This window comes from Salmo salar, chromosome 14, assembly GCF_965601325.2.
Source record: "Salmo salar chromosome 14, fSalSal1, whole genome shotgun sequence".
Taxonomy (NCBI): Eukaryota; Metazoa; Chordata; class Actinopteri; order Salmoniformes; family Salmonidae; genus Salmo; species Salmo salar.
The window spans coordinates 14,312,458-14,334,176 of NC_138304.1; the positions used below are offsets into that span (position 1 = coordinate 14,312,458).

The following is a 21,719-nucleotide window of genomic DNA, read 5'->3' on the forward strand; positions in this document are numbered from 1 at the left end:
TCCACACCAGCGATAACCATGAGCCTATTCTACCCAATTAAGATGCCACCAACCTCCTGTGGTATGCGTGTGGTGTGCGCGTGCTTGTGCGTGTGTGTGTGTGTGTGTGTGTGTGTGTGTGTGTGTGTGTGTGTGTGTGCGTGCGTGAAAGCCTCGGCCAAGCATCAGACCAGGCCTGAGGCTGACACAGAGACAGACCGTTTGCAGCCAGGGATAACTGAAGAGCCCAACTGAAAAATGTTGGGGAGCCTGCCTGCCTGCCAGCCTGTACGCCTGCATGCCTGCCTGCCGGCCTGCACGCCTGCCTGCCAGCCTGTACACCTGCACGCCTGCCTGCCAGCCTGCACGGCTGCACGCCTGCCTGCCTGAATGCCAGCCTGTATGCCTGCCTGCCTGAATGCCAGCCTGTATGCCTGCCTGCCAGCCTGTATGCCTGCCTATGTGTATTCGGACATGAGGCGCATGTGTGAAGGAGGGCCTACTCATACAAAGAAAACGGAGAGACACAAGGGAGGAGGGAGAGAGGGAGGAAAAGAGAGAAAGACAGGACAGACCCCTGGGGACCTCCCCAGCCTGCTCCTGTTGAGACAGAGAGCTGTAGGCTATAGTTGCCGGTTTGTCACATTGCACAGACGCTGTCATATTTCTGTGACAGGCCAGCAGGCACCAGGGCTGGGCTGTCCAACCCGACCAAGAGCACCAGCCAGGATCTAAGCACGTCTAATTAGTAAAGATGTAACGCACCACCGCCTATTCAGACTAAGCCCGCCTTGTCAGAAAATGTTCTAAGGAAAGATCTTAATGTGCTTTGATACAGTAAAACTACAACGCTTCAATGTAAACACGGTGCCCAATTACTTATAGAATCCTTGCTGTATACTATCCAGTATACACAGTAAACAGTATAAACTCACTGTATACTGATATATGTTTAGTCTTTCTAAGGCAGTACAAGAGGAGTTTTCCTCAGTGGAATCAGTATGGGTCGTCCTTTGAGAAAAGCCTGTGGTGAAAATTACTGCAGTTTGATAGCAGGCACAATTACAGGCTTCCTGAAGCAGCATTCTCATCCCCATCTCCTCCTCGGAGATGAAAAGAAAAATGAATTATGGCTTAAACAAGACAAAACTCCCCACGGAGACGACAAGACAGGTATTTTGCCGGTGTTGAATGGCCGTTGTTAGAGCTAATAACGCACTAGGTGTTCAACAGCATCACAATAGTGCACTAATTAGTACGCACCAAGGTGTCACAGTAGACACAGAGAATAATACTGAGATCAGAGTGATATAACTAAAGGGTTTAGGACTCCCTTGGGAGAAAAATAGGACCTCATTAGTAGCATGTTTTACGTGTTCAATTCCAGACAATTCGTAGAATGATTTGGAATTCAGTTCTTGGTTTCAAAAATTGTCTGTAGATCTCATGAAGTCATGAATTGAAATTGTACTCAGTTCTGGAATTTGCTGGAATTGATAGTTGACTTGACTCCCTGAATGTGATTAGTACGTAAGTCGATTGCGGAATGTAAATGTAAACATAGATAATGCTAGTACGCACTACCCACGTATTAGTACGTACAGATGTTGAGCCAGTTTGCTACAGCAGGAAAATAATCCTGCAGAAACAGGAAATGTGAATTATTATGTGGATTATAATTAATGGACATTTTTTGTTGGGGTTGATTTTTTTTTCATGGGGGAAAATCAAGTAAAAAATGGCTAAGTGGAAATTACAAACTTCAAAAGCCTTTGTAAGCCTCAAATAAACTACAAGTTTAAAATGCCCTGCATTGAAGGATTCTTCATCTGTACACTATAAGACTTTTCTGTAATTTCAACAGTAAAACACAGTAAAAAACCCTGAATATGTTTTATAGTATTAATGTTGTAGATTGCACTGCATGATGGGTAAAATGCTGAAAAAATACTTATTATTATCGTTATTACAGTAAAGAATAATATTACAGGCCTACAATAGATTCACATTTTCAATTTCAGGCGAGGTGCATGAAGCTCAGACTGTTAAAAACATTCATTAAGATGAAAAAGATCCCCCAGATAATAATTGTTGTAATGATTAGGCTTTCTCTATACTGCAGCCTCTGGGTGCCACAGTGAATAAACAGACTGTTATGTTTGCACCATTACTACAGAGAAAATGGTAGTATTGTATTTCAAATGGTACTGTAATGTAAATCCACCCCACAGAATACAGTACCCTACTGTATTTTTGGAGCACCAAAAACATTTGACCACTAGTGGGTGCATGGTATTACTGTTTCTGGTTCATTAACATATTTTGAGGCATGCCTTGCAAGAGGTTACATTTATTTATATACATACAGTACCAGTCAAAGGTTTGGACACACCTACTCATTCACAGGTTTTTTTGTTTTTTTTTTACTATTTTCTACATTGTAGAATAATAGTGACGACATCAAAACTATGAAATAATACATATGGAATCATGTAGTAACCCAAAAAGTGTTAAACGAATCAAAATATATGTTATATTGAGAATCTTCAAAGTAGCCACCCTTTGCCTTGATGACAGCTTTGCACACTCTTGGCATTCTCTCAACCAGCTTCATGAGGTAGTCACCTGAAATGCATTTCAATTAACAGGTGTGCCTTGTTAAAAGTACATTTGTGGAATTTCTTTCCTTAATGCTTTTGAGCCAATCAGTTGTGTTGTGACAAGGTAGGGGATGGTATACAGAAGATAGCCCTATCTGGTAAAAGCCCAAGTCAATCTTATAGCAAGAATATCTCAAATAAGCAAAGAGAAACGACAGTCCATCATTACTTTAAGACATGAAGGTTAGTCAATGCGGAACATTTCAAGAACTTTGAAAGTTTCTTCAAGTGCAGTCACTAAAACCTTCAAGCGCTATGATGAAACTGGCTCTTATGAGGAACGCCACTGGAAAAGAAGACCCAGAGTTAAGTTCAATAGAGTTACCAGCCTCAGAAATTGCAGCCCAAATAAATACTTCACATAGTTCAAGTAACAGACACATCTCAACATCAACTGTTCAGAGGAGACTTCATGGTCGAATTGCTGAAAAGAAACCAGTACTAAAGGACACCAATAAGAAGAAGATATATGCTTGGGCCAAGAAACACGAGCAATGAATATTAGACCATTGGAAATTTGTCCTTTGGTCTGATGAGTCCAAATTTGAGATTTTTGGTTCCAACCTCCATGTCTTTGTGAAAATCAGTATAGGTGAACGGATGATCTCCGCATGTGTGGTTCCCACCGTGAAGCATGGAAGAGGAGGTGTGATGGTGTGGGGGTGCTTTGCTGGTGACACTGTCTGTGACTTATTTAGAATTCAAGGCACACTTAACCAGCATGGCTACCACAGCATTATTCAGCGATACACCATCCCATCTGGTTTGTGCTTAGTGGAACTATCATTTGTTTTTCAACAGGACAATGACCCAACACACCTACAGGCTGTGTAAGGGCTATTTGACCAAGAAGAAGGGTGATGTAGTGCTGCATCAGATGACCTGGCCTCCACAATCACCCGACCTCAACCCAATTGAGATGGTTTGGGATGAGTTGGACTGCAGAGTGAAGGAAAAGCAGCCAACAAGTGCTTAGCATGTGTGGGAACTCCTTCAAGACTGTTGGAAAAGCATTCCAGATGAAGCTGGTTTAGAGAATGCCAAGAGTGTGTAAAGTTGTCATCAAGGCAAAGGGTGGCTACTTTGAAGAATCTCAAATATAACTTTTATTTTGATTTGTTTAACACTTTTTTGGTTACTACATGATTCCATATGTGTAATTTCATACTTTTGAAATTTGTCTTCACTTTTATTCTACAATGTAGAAAACAGTCAAAATAAAGAAAAACCCTTGAATGAGCAAGTGTGTCCAAACCTTGGACTGGTACTTTAAATACATTTTTAAAACAACAACAATACAATGACAATATGAATGGCCGATCCATCAGTGGGTGCTCTGATCATTGGGTGTGCTTGCCCCCACCTGCCCCCAGCCCAAAGGAATTTTCCAAGGGTGGGAAGGACCAATCCCCGGCCGACGCATGGGCGGGCGTGGAAGCGAGCACGCCAGCACACACACCCCTGACAGAGTGAAACCAAAACAGAAAACAGAAATAACTAAACACAAAACATACAATAATCACATTCCCACCCTCACCCCTGATTGGAGGACCTCAAACATTGATACTGTGCATGTATTTATTCCCACACTCATAAAGTCCAACCTTCAGACAGCCACAGATCAACCCATCTTCCCCAGAAAATCATCGTTCTACCATTTCCTTCTGCAATACATCCCTCCATTATACCATGGTGTCTCATTAGGGACTAACCCTAACCCTAACCCTCCCCATCTGCAATATTTCTGCTGAAATTGCCCCAAAAATAAAAAATGTACCTAAGAGCACAGTGATTGTGACTGTGGTCCTTCAAATCCCCCAACAATACAGTTTGCAGGTCCAACCGCGCCCTGATATTTAAGGGATAAACGTTGACGTTCTGTACATTACCTTGGAAATAATGGACGACGCAGCGGGATGAGGTGGAGCCGAGTCCCAATATCTTTTCCAACTGTCCCGTTTTCTGGTTTTAATGTCCATTCTAGAATGCCCTTCTGACCAATCAGAAACGAGTATTCAACAATGTCGTGGTATTGTTGAATATTTTGTCTCGGGCCTAACAACACTCGTGCCAATATATCCTCCAAACAATACCCCATAATGACAAAGCAAAAACAGGTTTTTAGACATTTTTACAAATGCATAAAAATAAAAATAAACTTAAATATCGCATTTACATAAGTATTCAGGCCCTTTGCTATGAGACTTGAAAATGAGCTCAGGTGCATCCTGTTTCCATTGATCATCCTTATGATGTTTCTACAACTTGATTGGAGTCCACCTGTGGTAAATTCAATTGATTGGACATGATTTGGAAAGGCACACACCTGTCTATATAAAGTCCTACAGTTGACAGTGCATGTCAGAGAAAAAAAACAGTCATGAGGTCGAAGGAATTGTCCTTAGAGCGCAGAGACAGGATTGTGTAGAGGGGAAGGGTACCAAAACAGATCTGCAGCATTGAAGGTCCCCAAGAACACATTGGCCTCCATCAGTCTTAAATGGAAGAAGTTTGGAACCACCAAGACTCTTCCTAGAGCTGGCTGCCCAGCCAAACTGAGCAATTGGGTTTAGAAGGGCCTTGGTCAGGGAGGTGAACAAAAAACAGATTGTTACTCTGATAGAGCTCCAGAATTCCTCTGTAGAGATAGGAGAACCTTCCAGAAGGACAACCATCTCTGCAGCACTCCACCAATCAGGCCTTTATGGTAGAGTGGTCAGACGGAAGCCACTCCTCAGTGAAAGGCACATGACAGCCCACTTGAAGTTTGCCAAAAGGCAACTAAAGACTCTCAGACCATGAGAAACAAGATTATCTGGTCTGATGAAACCAAAATTGAACTCTTTGTCCTGAAGCCAAGCATCACGTCTGGAGGAAACCTGGGACCATCCCTACGGTTTATCATGGTGGTGGCAGCATCATGCTGTGTGGATGTTTTTCAGTGGCAGGTACAGGGAGGATAGTCAGGATTGAGGATAAAATGAACATATTACCTCAATTACCTCGACTAACCGGTGCCCCCGCACATTGACTCTGTACCGGTACCCCCCACACTATTGTTATTTTACTGCTACTCTTTAATTATTTGTTACTTTTATAACTTTTTTTGGGGGGGGGGGGGGGTATTTTTCTAAAACTGCATTGTTGGTTAAGGGCTTGTAAGTAAGCATTTCACTGTAAGGTCTACACCTGTTGTCTTCGGCGCATGTTTTGATATTTAAATATTTATCTGAATTCCTCACCACCCCACTCAATTTGTCACAACCAAAACATAGTGAAAAAAGTAGCAATAAAGACTGAACCATACACATTAGTGATCATTTTGATTAACCTTCGATTACAGATTCATTTTAGGAATGCTTACCAAATTAAATAAATTGTTAAAACCATTTTTATACATGCTTTTCAAAACCTTTCAAATGAATTTGGAGAAACATCAAATCTATTGTTCTCTGTAAAATATTCAATGTTGATTGTATGAATCTGAAACTTGTTGATTTATTGAATTACTTATACATCTAATTCATTATGTTGCAAGATGTTTATCACTTTACCTATCTTTATTTTGGCAAAATAAAAGGTGTTGCGGTGTCAAGTGTCAATCATAGAGATAAATGGAGGACTTTAGATAGATATAATGGGGCTCCTGAGTGGTGCAGCGGTCTAAGGCACTGCGTCTCAGTGCAAGAGACAGTCCCTAGTTTCGAATCCAGGCTGAATCACATCCGGGCGTGATTGGGAGGCCCATAGGGCGGGGCACAATGGCCCAGCATTGTCCGGGGTAGGCCGTCATTGTAAATACAGTGAGGGAAAAAAGTATTTGATCCCCTGCTGATTTTGTATGTTTGCCCACTGACAAAGAAATGATCAGTCTATAATTTTAATGGTAGGTTAATTTGAACAGTGAGAGACAGAATAACAACAAAAAAATCCAGAAAACCGCATGTCAAAAATGTTATAAATTGTTTTGCATTTTAATGAGGGAAATAAGTATTTGACCCCCTCTCAATCAGAAAGATTTCTGGCTCCCAGGTGTCTTTTATACAGGTAACAAGCTGAGATTAGGAGCACACTCTTAAAGGGAGTGCTCCTAATCTCAGCTTGTTACCTGTATAAAACACACCTGTCCACAGAAGCAATCAATCAATCAGAATCCAAACTCTCCACCATGGCCAAGACCAAAGAGCTCTCCAAGGATGTCAGGGACAAGATTGTAGACCTACACAAGGCTGGAATGGGCTACAAGACCATCACCAAGCAGCTTGGTGAGAAGGTGACAACAGTTGGTGCGATTATTCGCAAATGTAAGAAACACAAAAGAACTGTCAATCTCCCTCGGCCAGGGGCTCCATGTAAGATCTCACCTCGTGGGGTTGCAATGATCATGAGAACGGTGAGGAATCAGCCCAGAACTACATGGGAGGATCTTGTCAATGATCTCAAGGCAGCTGGGACCATAATCACCAAGAAAACAATTGGTAACACACTACGCCGTGAAGGACTGAAATCCTGCAGTGCCCGCAAGGTCCCCCTGCTCAAGAATACATATACATGCCCGTCTGAAGTTTGCCAAAGAACATCTGAATGATTCAGAGGACAACTGGTGAAAATGTTGTGGTCAGATGAGACCAAAATGGAGCTCTTTGGCATCAACTCAACTCGCCGTGTTTGGAGGAGGAGGAATGCTGCCTATGACCCCAAGAACACCATCCCCACCGTCAAACATGGAGGTGGAAACATTATGCTTTGGGGATGTTTTTCTGCTAAGGGGACAGGACAACTTCACCGCATCAAAGGCACGATGGACGGGGCCATGTACCGTCAAATCTTGGGTGAGAACCTCCTTCCCTTAGCCAGGGCATTGAAAATGGGTCGTGGATGGGTATTCCAGCATGACAAGGACCCAAAACACTCAGCCAAGGCAACAAAGGAGTGGCTCAAGAAGAAGCACATTAAGGTCCTGGGGTGGCCTAGCCAGTCTCCAGACCTTAATCCCATAGAAATTCTGTGGAGGGAGCTGAAGGTTCGAGTTGCCAAACGTCAGCCTCGAAACCTTAATGACTTGGAGAAGATCTGCAAAGAGGAGTGGGACAAAATCCCTCCTGAGATGTGTGCAAACCTGGTGGCCAACTACAAGAAACGTCTTACCTCTGTGATTGCCAACAAGGGTTTTGCCACAAAGTACTAAGTCATGTTTTGCAGAGGGGTCAAATACTTATTTCCCTCATTAAAATGCAAATCAATTTATAACATTTTTGACATGCGTTTTTCTGGATTTTTTTGTTGTTATTCTGTCTCTCACTGTTCAAATAAACCTACCATTAAAATTATAGGCTGATCATTTCTTTGTCAGTGGGCAAATGTACAAAATCAGCAGGGGATCAAATACTTCTTTCCCTCACTGTAAGAATTTGTTCTTAACTGACTTGCCGAGTTAAATTTAAAAAATATAACTCATTTTAGTATAGACATTTCCATTGAGGGCTTCCACCATTTAAAAGTAGTCAACTGGGTAGGGATTCCTATGGGTTGGGAATGATTAGCCAGTTATCATAGAGCATTATCTTTTTCAAATTAGGTTGCCTATGGTTTGAAAGCCACAGACAAAGGTAATATCCAGGAGCCAATTTATATCAGGACATTGGTCCCAAGATCCAGACACAGACCCAGTGAGTTGAGACCATGACAAGTTAAAGACCGAGAACAGTAGAGGACAGTAGAGCACCTCAAATCACAATACAGTACAGTATAATACAGTACAATAGAGCAGTGGTTCCCAACCGGCACACTTTTCCTAACATTCACTCACTTATAAACGTGACCTGTGGAGTGCACCAGTGCCATTCAGATAATAAATTGAATGGCACATGGTTGGGCTACATCTGTATCGTTGTTTCAAGTCCAGTGCGCTTAGGCTGTTGTTAAATGTGTATTATTTGAGGGGCGCGCATCACAAGCAAGTCATTTATATCATTTTACTTCGACTGTGAGAACCATTAGTACTGCTTAGCACCACAGGCTCTGCCATAGAAACAAATGGAGCCTGGCTTTGTTTCCGTGGTTGCACCTTTACGACGCAGAAAACCGCTCAAACCGTTCAAAACTCAATAACTATTTTACAGGAGCTGGCGCAGGTTGTGGGAAATTAGTCATGATGAGTAAAAATGAAAATAGTTCAAATAGAGTCTCTTTTTAATGTATTTTAGAAAAATTGTCACAGAAAATAGATGATTTGCAGTATGGATCAGATGAGATGGAGGTCATTACAACTAAATAAAATAATTGTAGTTGTGCTGCAGAATTTGTTTGCCTATCAAATGGTTCAGTAAAAGTTGGGAACCACTACAGTAGAGCACAGTTCAGTACAGTAGAGCACAGTACAGTACAGTAGAGCACAGTACAGTACATTACAGCACAGTACAGTATAGCACATTATAGATGTCTAGGTTTTGTCAAAATAGATGTCAATGTTTGGCCTCTTGGACGGTTGGAGCCCCCCTGCTGGCTATGCATCTCAACACTCTACATTTGTGTGTGCACTTGTCCACTATCCACATGGTGGCCCCCTTCAGCTCAGTTGGTAGAGCATGGTGCATGCAACTTTAAAATAGAGATAGCCTCAAAGGCGCTGCCCGTGCTGTCACAGTCGCCACAATGGCACAGATACAAAGATGAGACCTCTATGTATCTCTATGGGGTGAACGTTTCGTTTGGGTCAATTATTTTGGACTTTAAAGAAGTTAACATATAGCTGGCTATCTTTCATTTGGACATATGTACATCCCAGCAAACATATATTTTAGTTCCTAAACCGTACTTTGCATATTTACTGATATATTAGCTGTTCGGTAGTAACACCTCTTAAAAATACATGAAGATTTACCAACATGCTCATTCATTTTCAAAAAAATGTTGCAGACAGACTACTCACCATGTGGCCATGCTGGAGAGGGGTGCAATCCCATCACCTGGTGATAATTGTAGGGGTGTGGCTTAAGGCACATTTTTATTTTGTATATTTGCATTCTTCTTTTCACTCTGTCATTATTGTGGATTCACTACGTTGTTGATCCATCCTGAGTTTACTCCCATCACAGCCATTGAACACCGTAGCTGTTTTAAAATCACCAATGGCCTCGTGGCCTCACCAATGACCTCACATCCCTGAGCAGTTTCCTTCCTGTTGTGCAGCTCAATTCAATACATCGTTCACACCAGAGTTATTAACTTGACCATGCTTAAAGAGATATTCAATGTCTGATTTGTTACTAATACCCATCTACCAATCACTGCCCTTCTTTGGAAGGCTTTGGAATGTTGTATGTGTTGGGTACAGAGGAAGGGGTAGTCATTCAAAAATCATGTCAACCCCTATTATTTCACACAGTGAGTCCATGTAACTTATTATGTGATTTCTTAAGACAAATTGTATTCGTGAACTAATTTAGGCTTGTCTATGCAAAGGAGGTGAATACTTATGCAACAACAATTTTATAGTTACTTAATTTTTTTTCATTTTGTTTTAATTATTGCACGTTAATTATATAATACAGCTGTGTGGCTGTAGGCTCATTTACAGTATAATGCTGCATTGTATAATACAGCACGGTTTTTCGTATTGTAAAACATATTACAGCATCCCTGCTGTAAATCAAAAGTACAGTATATAGCTGGCAACTCAACTGCCAGTATAATGCTGTAAATGTACAGGGAAAAGTTATACAGTGTAATGCTTCACAGCTCTGGACTGGCTGGCAGAATTTCTCTAGGTCCTCTCAGAATTTGGAATTGGAATGTGACAGAATGTGACAAAAACAAATCATGACTTTTCTCACTAAAGTTAAGATTGATGTGTGACCCCAATCCTAGTGTAATTTAGCCTTGCTGATGAATATGTAAACGGTATGGGGCCAGCATTTTAATGCTCTGCTTATCCTCTCTAGCACGTTCCTCTTTGCTTTTGCTAATCTGTGCTATTTGCCCATTCCCCTCCATAGACTCCAATTACTGCGTAATTGCTTGATTGATGTAGAACAAATCTAGATTAGGTGGAATATCCTACCTATACACACAGGCAGGTAACCTGTGATACAAGTCAGTATTCAACGGGCATCGGGAAATGACGTGGAAACCGGCTACCAGGGTCAATAGTGAGCGCTGTTACCTTCAAGTAGGCTTTGGTTTTGATAGGATGTTGTGGACAGGAATGGCAGATGGGCATAAGTATAAGCATCTGCCTCTGGTTCCAAAGGGCCAGATGCATGTTCGAATCCAGCGATAGAACATTGTTTTTTATAGGTATTAAGCCTATCCCAAACCTTAACCCTTACCTTAACCATTCGGAGTTAATGCCTAACCTTACGAATTCAGAGTCTATGCCTGAACTTAACCCTAACCTTAAAATTCTGAGTTAATGCCTAAACTTAACCTTAAACACTTTGACGTTTAGAACAACTGTGCAATTTGACATTTCAGAAACATGTACGAACGTCTAATTCTGACATGAGACCGTGAGAGCTTGTCGATATACACACATAGACAGCCACATGCATGCTGACAGTCTCTCCCTGTGTGTCCCTCTGCTTTGGCGGTGCACACATTTTAGAATAAACACATTCAGGCACACACATGCACATAATGTACACACACACACACAAACACATACTTCATACCAGTAAAGGCCCCTCTGCTTCCACACATGCAAACACTTGCCGACCCAGTAAACTACATCATCCTATTACGCAGCCCTCGTGACTATTTGACATCATAGGGACAAACAGTCATAAATTCTACTCTGAGATTATTACAACAGGCAATATACTTCATTGGTGCAATCGCACAACTTTGTCTCACGGCGCCGAATTTACTGTCTCGGAATGCAATGGCAATGCATAACAATCCAACTTCAGAGTTCATTTTGAAGGATGTAAGTCATTTTGAAACGAGCCTCCACTAAATTCCCGACAAAGGCCGTTTCTTTCTCTCCCAAGGCAGAGACATCAATAGCAAGGGAGAGTGCAGCACAACCTATAGCATAGGATGGATCAATACCATAACAAACTCAGTAAAGATTGACTCGAGAACTCTGTGGATCCATCCAGCCTTAGATTGATGATGTGAGGGGGACAAGACAACAGAGTTTCAGCCGAGAGAGCGAGAGAGTTCTCTCCATGGTTCTGAGAAGAGAGAAAAGCATCATGGAAACTCTCCATTTCAAAGAGCAATGCATTAACATGGAGATAAGACCCAGGTCGTACTTAGCGTTTCACACCTGTTTTGTGGTAGGCTTTACCTTAAAGGGATACTTCAGGATTTTGGCAAATGAGGTCCTTTATCTACTTCCCCAGTCAGATGAACTCGTGGATACCATTTTTATGTCTCTGCATCCAGTTTTATTAAGAAGGTTCCTAACTAGCAATAGTGCATTGCGCTAATGCTAGTTAGCATTAGTACACGAATTTAACTCTTACTTCCTTCATACTGGACACAGTTCATCTGACCCTGGGGAAGTAGATGAAGGGCCTCAGTGCCAAAATCCCAAAGTATCCCTTTAATGCCTTATTCCTTCAAATAACATTTGTTAGACTTTTTTTCACATTCTATGTTCAATTTTCTTGGGGAAAAGACACCTGCAACCCTTTTTCCATCTGCAACTGCAATCACCTCCATGGTGCATCTGGACCCTACTCAGACAACGGACAATGCTTCAGAGTCCAGAAGGAAAATTACAGAAACACGCAAGTTGAAACACGATATCTGTCCTCCAAGGCCTATTCTAAGAGAAAGCCCTTACCATATGTCACGTAACATGGCTCTGACTCCGGCAGCACCCAGTAGAAACTAATTGAATTTCCTTATCTGCCTTATAACCCTCTTTTTCTGCTAAATGAAAGAGAAGCCATTTGGAATAGCGGCACATTTGTATTCACCCGCCCTCCAACCCCCCGCCCCCCAACCAGACACTTACAGTCAGTTCACTAACATACTGTACTACTCGCTCAACCCGCTGTTGTTTTGAGGTTGTTGTATGGTTGGGAGGCCCACGTATAATACATGCGGCTATCCCTATATGCTCAACAGGATTCTTCCCGTGCCCGGCTATTAAGTCCAACAAGATAAAAGTCCTGGGAATTGTGGCCCCCAGATACAGTTTGCTTCTATGATGTGTTTTCTTTTTCTTTTTTTTGTTAAAATTAAGTGCTGCGGTTTCTAATGCCCTCGGGGTCCTTTAGTGTAAATTGATTCTATTTAAAAAGGTTTTTTACTTGAGAAGAGAAAATAGATGGCTGCAGAGAGAGAGAGGGAGAGAGAGAGAGAGAGAGAGAGAGCGAGAGAGAGCGAGAGAGAGAAATGGGACGGAGGCGGTTAGAAAATGGACTCTCCCCGGAACTGGCCATGAAAGGGTTGAAAAAAAAGAAGCTGGTGAGGTGACCAAAGGAGCCGGGACGGAGTCCATTAAGGGGTTAACAATCAGACGACCCTAATGAAGGGCTGTGCAGCTGTATGTACCACAGAGCCACAGGGTGAAACCACAACGGGGACTTTCGCTATAGAAGCACAGTGAGGGGGGTTCCGTATTCTTCTCATCTATCCTATACTTAGTGTCGCACAATACAAAAAGATATTAGAGATGGAAAGGTCTAAAGCCACACTGTTCACAATAATAATATATCGAACCACATAGCGATGAACATCACCGTCGTGTGTGTTCACAACAACAGATCAAACTACATAGCTATGAATGTGTGTGTGTGTGCGTGTGTGTGTGTTCACACTAAAAACAACACATCAAACCACATAGCTATGAGTGTGTGTGTGTGTGTGTGTGTGTGTGTGTGTGTGTGTGTGTGTGTGTGTGTGTGTGTGTGTGTGTGTGTGTGTGTGTGTGTGTGCGTGTGTGCGTGTGTGCGTGCGTGTGTGTGTGTGTGTGTGTGTGTGTGTGTGTGTGTGTGTTCACACTAAAAACAACACATCAAACCACATAGCTATTACCACCATCATGAGAAATCGTGTCGAAAATCCCTCCTTTTTGTGAAAACGTGAACCGAGATGCATACGGAGGTTGTTGTTAGGACTCGGAGGGGAGAATCTCCCCAAAGACAAATGAAACGCATCACAATATCATTGTGGAGAACACTGGTGTTTCAACAGAGTTTATATGCCCTTTACGCCTTTAAGGTAAGATTGTGGCATGGAGATGACAATGGTATACTAACACTCTCCCTCCCACTCACTCACAAGTACACACTCTCTCTCAGTATTTGTCTTTCTCTATCATGCACACGCACACACGCACGCACACACGCACACACACACACACACAGACACACACACACACACACACACACACACACACACACACACACACACACACACACACACACACACACACACACACACACACACACACACACACACACACACACACACACACACAATATCTAGTGAGAGCTCTCCTAAACAGATACTGTTGGGCACTATTGCAGTGAGAGAGCACATACTGTACTGCAATGATTCATTCGACTGAGAACGTTGATCAACTGAGTCCCATTCAAATTATGTGCAAATAAGGACAACAATTTAAACACTACGCAAACAAGGATTCCCCTACTGGTACTCATTACAATGGCATGTATTGTACGTTTGTTCTATGACGGCTACACAAATACATGTACGGAAATATTGTTTTCATGATGAATAATTATCATTTGCATTCTATAAATTCAAATAAATGCCACACAACATCCATTCTCTATAATAACTAAGTCCTTAGGTCTATGGCAGAACCGGCTAATACATATTTCAGTGTGAAAGTGTTCAAATATGCCACACAGACTGGACACCCTCCTACTGGCACACATCTCTATGGAAAAGTTAACACATTCATATTCATGTTCTTTATAAAAAAAAGTGGTTCAAGGCGGTTTCTGAGCATGAGAAGTCCTCTTTCCGCTCAATGGCGCCTTCTGTTTTACACAGAATATTTATTCATCTGCCCAAGGGTTTTTCGTGAGGTTTCCAGAAACAGTGATATGTTTGATGCGGGAGAGAATTAAGTGGTGCAGTATCTCCAGTCAAATCCAAACCTTAGGGCACTAGGACCTTAGCCCTGGGTTAAGACTTCAAACCAAATGGGTGAAATACAGTGAGTGTCTGGGTAGCCGCACAATGGAGAAAAAAAACTACCGTACACATGAGCTAACTGGGTTAAACGTAAATCACAGTGGTGAGAGATGCTTTCAGACGTGCATATTGTAGTGCAGTCAGGGAACCATGAGTTGATTTAGTGTAAAATGTACAGCATACTATCTCTGCTGTAAAGGCCATCTCATTCACTCTCACAGTGAATTGCAATTTGCTGTAATATGAACTATAATAGTGTTACAGTACTTTTTCAGTAACACCTGCCAACTGGTACGGTTCCACGATGGCGCTAGAAATACCGAACATGATATTCTAGCAGATCTAATGAAACACATCACACTGATTACAATTGGAGCATATTACAAGTCTTTCCAGACTCGATATCATGATGAATGATCAATATCAAATTACAGTGACATTATTCATACTCTCCAGGTTCCTGTCCTCTGATCATGCCATAACACAGGAAAGATCAATAACATAATTAGCCACCAACCACATGCATGGCTGTGATATATTATATGGCTGACATAACTTGGCTACGGTCGCACAAAAATGACCATATAAAGGAACCCGGGTCATTTATTGAGCAAAGCGGTATGTTGGCAGAGTGACAAACCCCAACAATTATGGCATGTTACAGCATGCATTAAAATGGGAATGCAGCAGAGGTCAAATACAGGCGTCAAATTGCACTTGGGTGACCGGAGTAAAAACATCTGGCATATAGAGCGATGGTGGTCTACGGCAGCGTTGCTCTGGGCTACTGAGGAAACCCCCCACTCTTTGTATCTAACTGGATTGCACACGATTCAATACACCTCTCCTTGTGAGAAATCACTCAGATGAAACACAAGAAAGTCATGTGAACTGTGCATGTGGAGAGGATTGAAAGCCATCACCTATCAGAAGAACCATAGCAGCCGTCCAGTGTGTGTGTGTGTGTGTGTGTGTGTGTGTGTGTGTGTGTGTGTGTGTGTGTGTGTGTGTGTGTGTGTGTGTGTGTGTTTCTATGCATGTACAATGTATGTAAAACCTTGGAGGGCATTTTCCTCCCTTCATTCTCTGTACGTAGGCAATGCCTTAGAGAGGCCCAGCTATACAATGTCAGGTTTTCCTCACCATAGCAACAAACATAGAAACATAAATCTATTTCAGTTACCAAGTGTGGAGTAGCAGCACTTAAATGCAGACCCCCCCCCCCCCCCCCCAATTCAATGTGAATGTGTTATCAGAGATTGGGCCGTTCAGTCCCAGCATACAGAATATGGCTGTGTTCCACCCCCGTTAATGAATGAGGGTGACATTTCTTCATTGGTGTGTGTTTACTTACAAGGTGTTGGCTGCCCTGGGCCTGAGGATGGGATGGTAGCCAGTGGAAACATGCATAACACTGCACGCCTAATCGAGCTAAGACAAAGTGCCTTGTAGAACAGGCCTGGTGAGAACTGATTGAGAGAGTTAAATCAACAAATGTTGTTTCCTCTGGCAACGGACGGAGCCTTGAACAGCATCGCTAATCATAGCAAAACAGGGGATCTGTTCGACATTGCAGGCTCATGGGTCACACAATCGCAATTACCTAAGTCTAGTCGTATAGCCTGAATAAATGCTGCCCTAATAGCGGTAGCCGTGAAAAGACTACTCTTAGAAAACAACTAGTCTTGACGAGCCTATGTGATTTTGGAAAAGAACACATTCGTTTAAAAAACGCTCTCTAAAAACCCCGAGCCAAAAAAAGTAAAAGCCAACGAAGGTGCAAACACAGCAGCACAGCCGTAATATAAATCCAAGCATTATGTCATATGGCATCAGGTTGGTGGCAGTGGCACGGTGACGTATTACCTATTGACCTCCTATAGCTCACATAGGGTGATTATGACCGTGTACCACTCCAGTTTGGCACGAGCGGTACAAAGGCTTTACTGTAATAGTGTAATAGCTTTCCCCTTCGTCTCTCCATCCATCCTGCTGATGATACCCGCGACCCCATCTTCCCTTTTAGAGGTATATAGGCTGGCAACAGGAGCCAGTCTGCAGCCGGAGCCACTCACTTGTCCAGGGGGGGACACCTCTGTATTAGAGGTCGACCAATTAATCGGAATGGCCGAATAATTAGGGCCAATTTCAAGTTTTCATAACAATCGGACATCGGTATTTTTGGACACCGATTTGGACAAAAAAAAATATATTCTTTTTTTTACACCTTTATTTAACTTGGCAAGTCAGTTAAGAACACATTATTATTTTCAATGACAGCCTAGGAACGGTGGGTTAACTGCCTTGTTCAGGGGCAGAACAACAGATTTTTACCTTGTCAGCTCGGGGATTCAATCCTGCAACCTTACGGTTAACTAGTCCAATGCTCTAACCACCTGCCTTACATTGCACTCCACGAGGAGCCTGCCTGTTACGCAAATGCAGTAAGAAGCCAAGGTAAGATGCTAGCTATCATTAAACTTACCTTATAAAAAACAATCAATCAATCAATCATAATCACTAGTTAAACTACACATGGTTGATGATATTACTAGTTTATCTAGCGTGTCCTGCCTTGCATATATTTGATGCGGTGCGCATTCGCGAAAAAGGACTGTCGTTGCTCCAACGTGTACCTAACCATAAACATCAATGCCTTTCTTAAAATCAATACACAAGTATATATTTTTAAACCTGCATATTTAGTTAATATTGCCTGCTAACATGAATTTCTTTTAACTAGGAAAATTGTGTCACTTCTCTTGCAACAGAACAGAGTCAGGGTATATGCAGCAGTTTGGGCCGCCTGGCCTGCATATTTAGCTAAAAGAAATCCAGGTTAGCAGGCAATATTAACCAGGTGAAATTGTGTCACTTCTTTTGCGTTCATTGCACGCAGAGTCAGGGTATATGCAACAGTTTGGGCCGCCTGACTCGTTGCGAACTAATTTGCCAGAATTTTACGTAATTATGTCATAACATTGAAGGTTGTGCAATGTAACAGGAATATTTAGACTTATGGATGCCACCCGTTAGATAAAATATGGAACGGTTCCATATTTCACTGAAAGAATAAATGTTTTGTTTTCGAGATGATAGTTTCCGGATTCGACCATATTATTAATGACCTAAGACTCGTATTTCTGTGTGTTATTATGTTATAATTAAGTCTATGATTTGATAGAGCAGTCTGACTGAGCGATGGTAGGCACCAGCAGGCTCGTAAGCATTCATTCAAACAGGACTTTCGTGCGTTTTGCCAGCAGCTCTTCGCAATGCTTCAAGCATTGCGCTGTTTATGACTTCAAGCCTATCAACTCCCAAGATTAGGCTGGTGTAACCAATGTGAAATGGCTAGCTAGTTAGCGGGGTGCGCGCCAATAGCGTTTCAAACGTCACTCGCTCTGAGACTTCGAGTAGTTGTTCCCCTTGCTCTGCATGGGTAACGCTGCTTCAAGGGTGGCTGTTGTCGATGTGTTCCTGGTTCGAGCCCAGGTAGAAGCGAGGAGAGGGACGGAAGCTATACTGTTACACTGGCAATACTAAAGTGCCTATAAGAACATCTAATAGTCAAAGGTATATGAAATACAAATCGTATACAGAGAAATAGTCCTATAATTCGTATAATAACTTCAACCTAAAACTTCTTACCTGGGAATATTGAAGACTCATGTTAAAAGGAACCACCAGCTTTCATATGTTCTCATGTCCTGAGCAAGGAACTTAAACGTTAGCTTTCTTACATGGCACATATTGCACTTTTACTTTCTTCTCCAACACTTCTCCAATACTCCAACACACATTATTTAAACCAAATTGAACATGTTTCATTATTTATTTGAGACTAAATTGATTTTATTGATGTATTATATTAAGTTAAAATAAGTGTTCATTCAGTATTGTTGTAATTGTCATTATTACAAATAAATAAATAAATTGGCTGATTTATCGGCATCGGGGTTTTGGGTCCTCCAATAATCGGTATCGGCGTTGAAAAATCATAATCGGTCGACCTCTACTCTGTATCAGTAAGTGGCAAGGATTCAAGAGTACTTACACGAGACTCACAATGGGATCAGCAAGTTACCTTTCAAAGCACAAATGTTATTGAAGCTGGACACAATATCACAGTGCCATCAATATGGAGCAGCTAGTGAGTTTTTTTTTTGGGGGGGGGGGGGGGGGGGGGGGGGGTTGCAGGATACTGTGATTGTATACACTGTATCAGTCTCGCGCTGTCACAATTGTTTTGTTTAAGGGACTTCAAACAGGGGAACCAGACTCGTTAAGGGCAAGTCAATAAAGTAGAACCAGAAAGCTGCGCGTGTATCAGAAAACTTGCAGTAGTTGTTCACGTCTGATGGACTAGACAAGCATTTAATGCAAATGTAAAATGTAGGCAATTCAAGCATTGTTATTTTCAGTTTTGTTATGGTTATTTTATGATGAGCCAGGGTGCATGCATAATATGGAAATGCATATTGTTTAATGTAACAGCAATATAAATTCAAGAGGTACATTTTTTTGTAAGATTTATTGGCAGAGATTACATAAAAAAATTATATCACTTACAATACTACAATCTCTGATGAAAACATATTTGAGCATTTATTTATTATTTACTGTTAGGCCACATGTCCATTATGTCATGGGTTGGCTTTTGCACAGTATTTGCATCCAACCCGTTCATTAGTTTGTACGTTGCAGTACAAAGGATCCAATGAAAAACTGGACTACCGTAAGGTGCTTCAAAGCAAAACGTTTGTCATAACTGTGGCACTATGCCAAACCGTGTAACAGGAGAGAGTAGCCTACTGTGAAGATTTAACAGACAGTAATCTCTGGCTGCGAGAGAACAGATTTACATTTTTCAACGCGCAAAAAAAGACTCGCTGTTATTGCAACATGGAACAGGTGTGTGTGTGTGTGTGTGTGTCCGTGCGTGCGTGTGTGAGAGAGAGATACTAGGAAAGAGGGGGTGAGTGTGAGAAAGAGAGAGCGCGTTCGTGCGTGTGTGCGTGAAGGGGGGTGTGTCATAGGTTACATTAGTGTTTTTTTGAAGAAGCAGTTGCACAGTTACAGTTAGACCCGTACGAATGTTACCTGTGAAACAATGTGCACTAACACATACCTATCCATCGATCGAAATAACCCACATAAAACGCTGTTAGGCCTATATCAAATAATCATGTGACAGGCGTGGCCATGGAATGTTAACGTTATATAGCCAATTTACAGGTTACAGGTTTATCAGACCCTAATTATTTGGATCAATGGTGCATCAGCAAATGTGAAATGTACCTGATGATGATCGATGAGTATCCTCTCTTCTCCCTTATGCGGGCTCTCGGGCCACAGGTGATAGCTGGAGCCGTAGTTAGGGCTGCTCTTGCTGCTACTGCCAGTCGCAGACGAGTTCCCTCCGTACGGCTGCGTTGGTGGGTTTACACGAGAGTCGCGGCAATGGTGCTGCGGCTGGCTGGGGTGCTGTGGCTGGTTGGCTTGGTTCGTCCTCCCTGGCTTATTGCGGTCTTGGTCACAGTGCTGCGGACGCCCCAGTGCGTCTTGCTGATGCTGTTGCAGCAGTGGTGCCTGGTTATTCCGAGAAAGCTCTCCTGAACCGTTGGCGCAGTAGTAGACAGGGAAGCTGCTCCCCACCAGTAGCTGTTGTTGAGCTCGCAATTGTGGGAGTTGCTGTAGCTGCTGCGGGTCCTGAGTCTGGGACTCGAATGCTCGCCGATTAGCCTCGATTGACTCGCATACATTTATAGTGCGCCCCTTCTGCGAGTTTGCTCGGGTTGCTTCAGGGGAGGGGTCCCTGTGTTGGAGTCTACTGTGCTGCTGTTGCTGCAACACCTGCTTCTGGTCTCGGTGCCCTCCTCCTCCTCCTCCACCCCGGCAGCGTTCCACGTTGCTCGCCTGTTGATAATTGTCACTGCTTTGCAAATTATCCCCGTGATTAGATTCCTGCAAAAACAGCAGAGAGGACGACGGCGGCAAAGATGGGGAGGGCTGCGGCGGGTGAGCGAGGGGCAGGCGCTGGTGAGAAAGGCTCGCCTCCTCGGAAAAATTGCAGTGGCAGCTCTGAAAAACAGGCTGCTCCGACTGCGGCTGGGAGCCGGCTGCGGCCCAAAGGTTCTGCTGTAGGTGCGCTGGCTGCCCGGCGGGTTCACAGACCCAGCGTGAAGGTCGCTGGGCGATGTCGTAGCTTGTCAGAGGCGGGGGGTCGCCGTGTTGCGGCTGACAGGCATGGATACCTATCCGAGAGGGCTTGCTCAGACAAGGCAGTTGGTGGTGATTCAGGTAGTGCGAGGTGGTAGTCGAACGCTCTCTGAAAGACGGAGGAGGGGGCGGCAGACTGAAAACTGGAGCGACTGGGTTTGGGTCTTGGCTCTGCACGCTGCCTCGCTCTTCGTCGGGGATTTGGTGCTGATAGACAGCTCCCGCGTATCGATGCCTCATCCCCTTAATAGCCGCGTCTTACTGTGGATGTTCCTTTGCCTTGTATAGCTCGGACACCCGTTCATTGCGATCAGTCCCAGCAGAATAGAGCCGACTCGTCTCATTGGTAGGTTTGACCAGGACCAGCCTTAAAACGTCACCGTACGGCCAAAACACCGCCTTCGTTAGAATATTGGTAGCCACATATGCACACATGTTAGTGAAAAGAGCCTCAACGATAACAATGTGCGCAACTGATTTAGTTGACGCGACAACCAAATATGGATGAAAGTGTTCAAGATCCTTTGCAGGCTTGATCTACATGGCCAATCATTTATAAACGCATTGGATCTTGACTATCGAATATCCACTGTTGCCACAACCACCATGCATGTCATCAGGCAATCACTTTTCCTCCAACTGAATCTGCTTTTGCTGTCTACCCTGAGAGCTATACCATAACTAGGCTTAGTCTACTCGGCTGTGTCACTACTCGGTCTATAGGTTTATAATACT

At 42.9% G+C, this 21,719-nt stretch overlaps 1 protein-coding gene across 2 annotated transcripts in view; it reads right to left on the reverse strand.

The window, feature by feature from the left end:
• LOC106568959 (small conductance calcium-activated potassium channel protein 2) overlaps positions 1-21,377 on the reverse strand; it is a 67,567-nt gene extending 46,190 nt beyond the window's left edge. The window contains exon 1 of one of the 2 annotated variants that reach the window (XM_014139848.3): positions 20,064-21,356. In XM_014139848.3, the coding sequence (XP_013995323.3) occupies positions 20,064-21,224 (1,161 nt within the window). In that variant the 5' untranslated portion in view covers positions 21,225-21,356. Of the gene's footprint in view, positions 1-20,063 lie in introns of both variants that reach the window. The other variant, XM_082960745.1, reaches the window with a different exon arrangement.
• Positions 21,378-21,719: the final 342 nt, after the last annotated feature.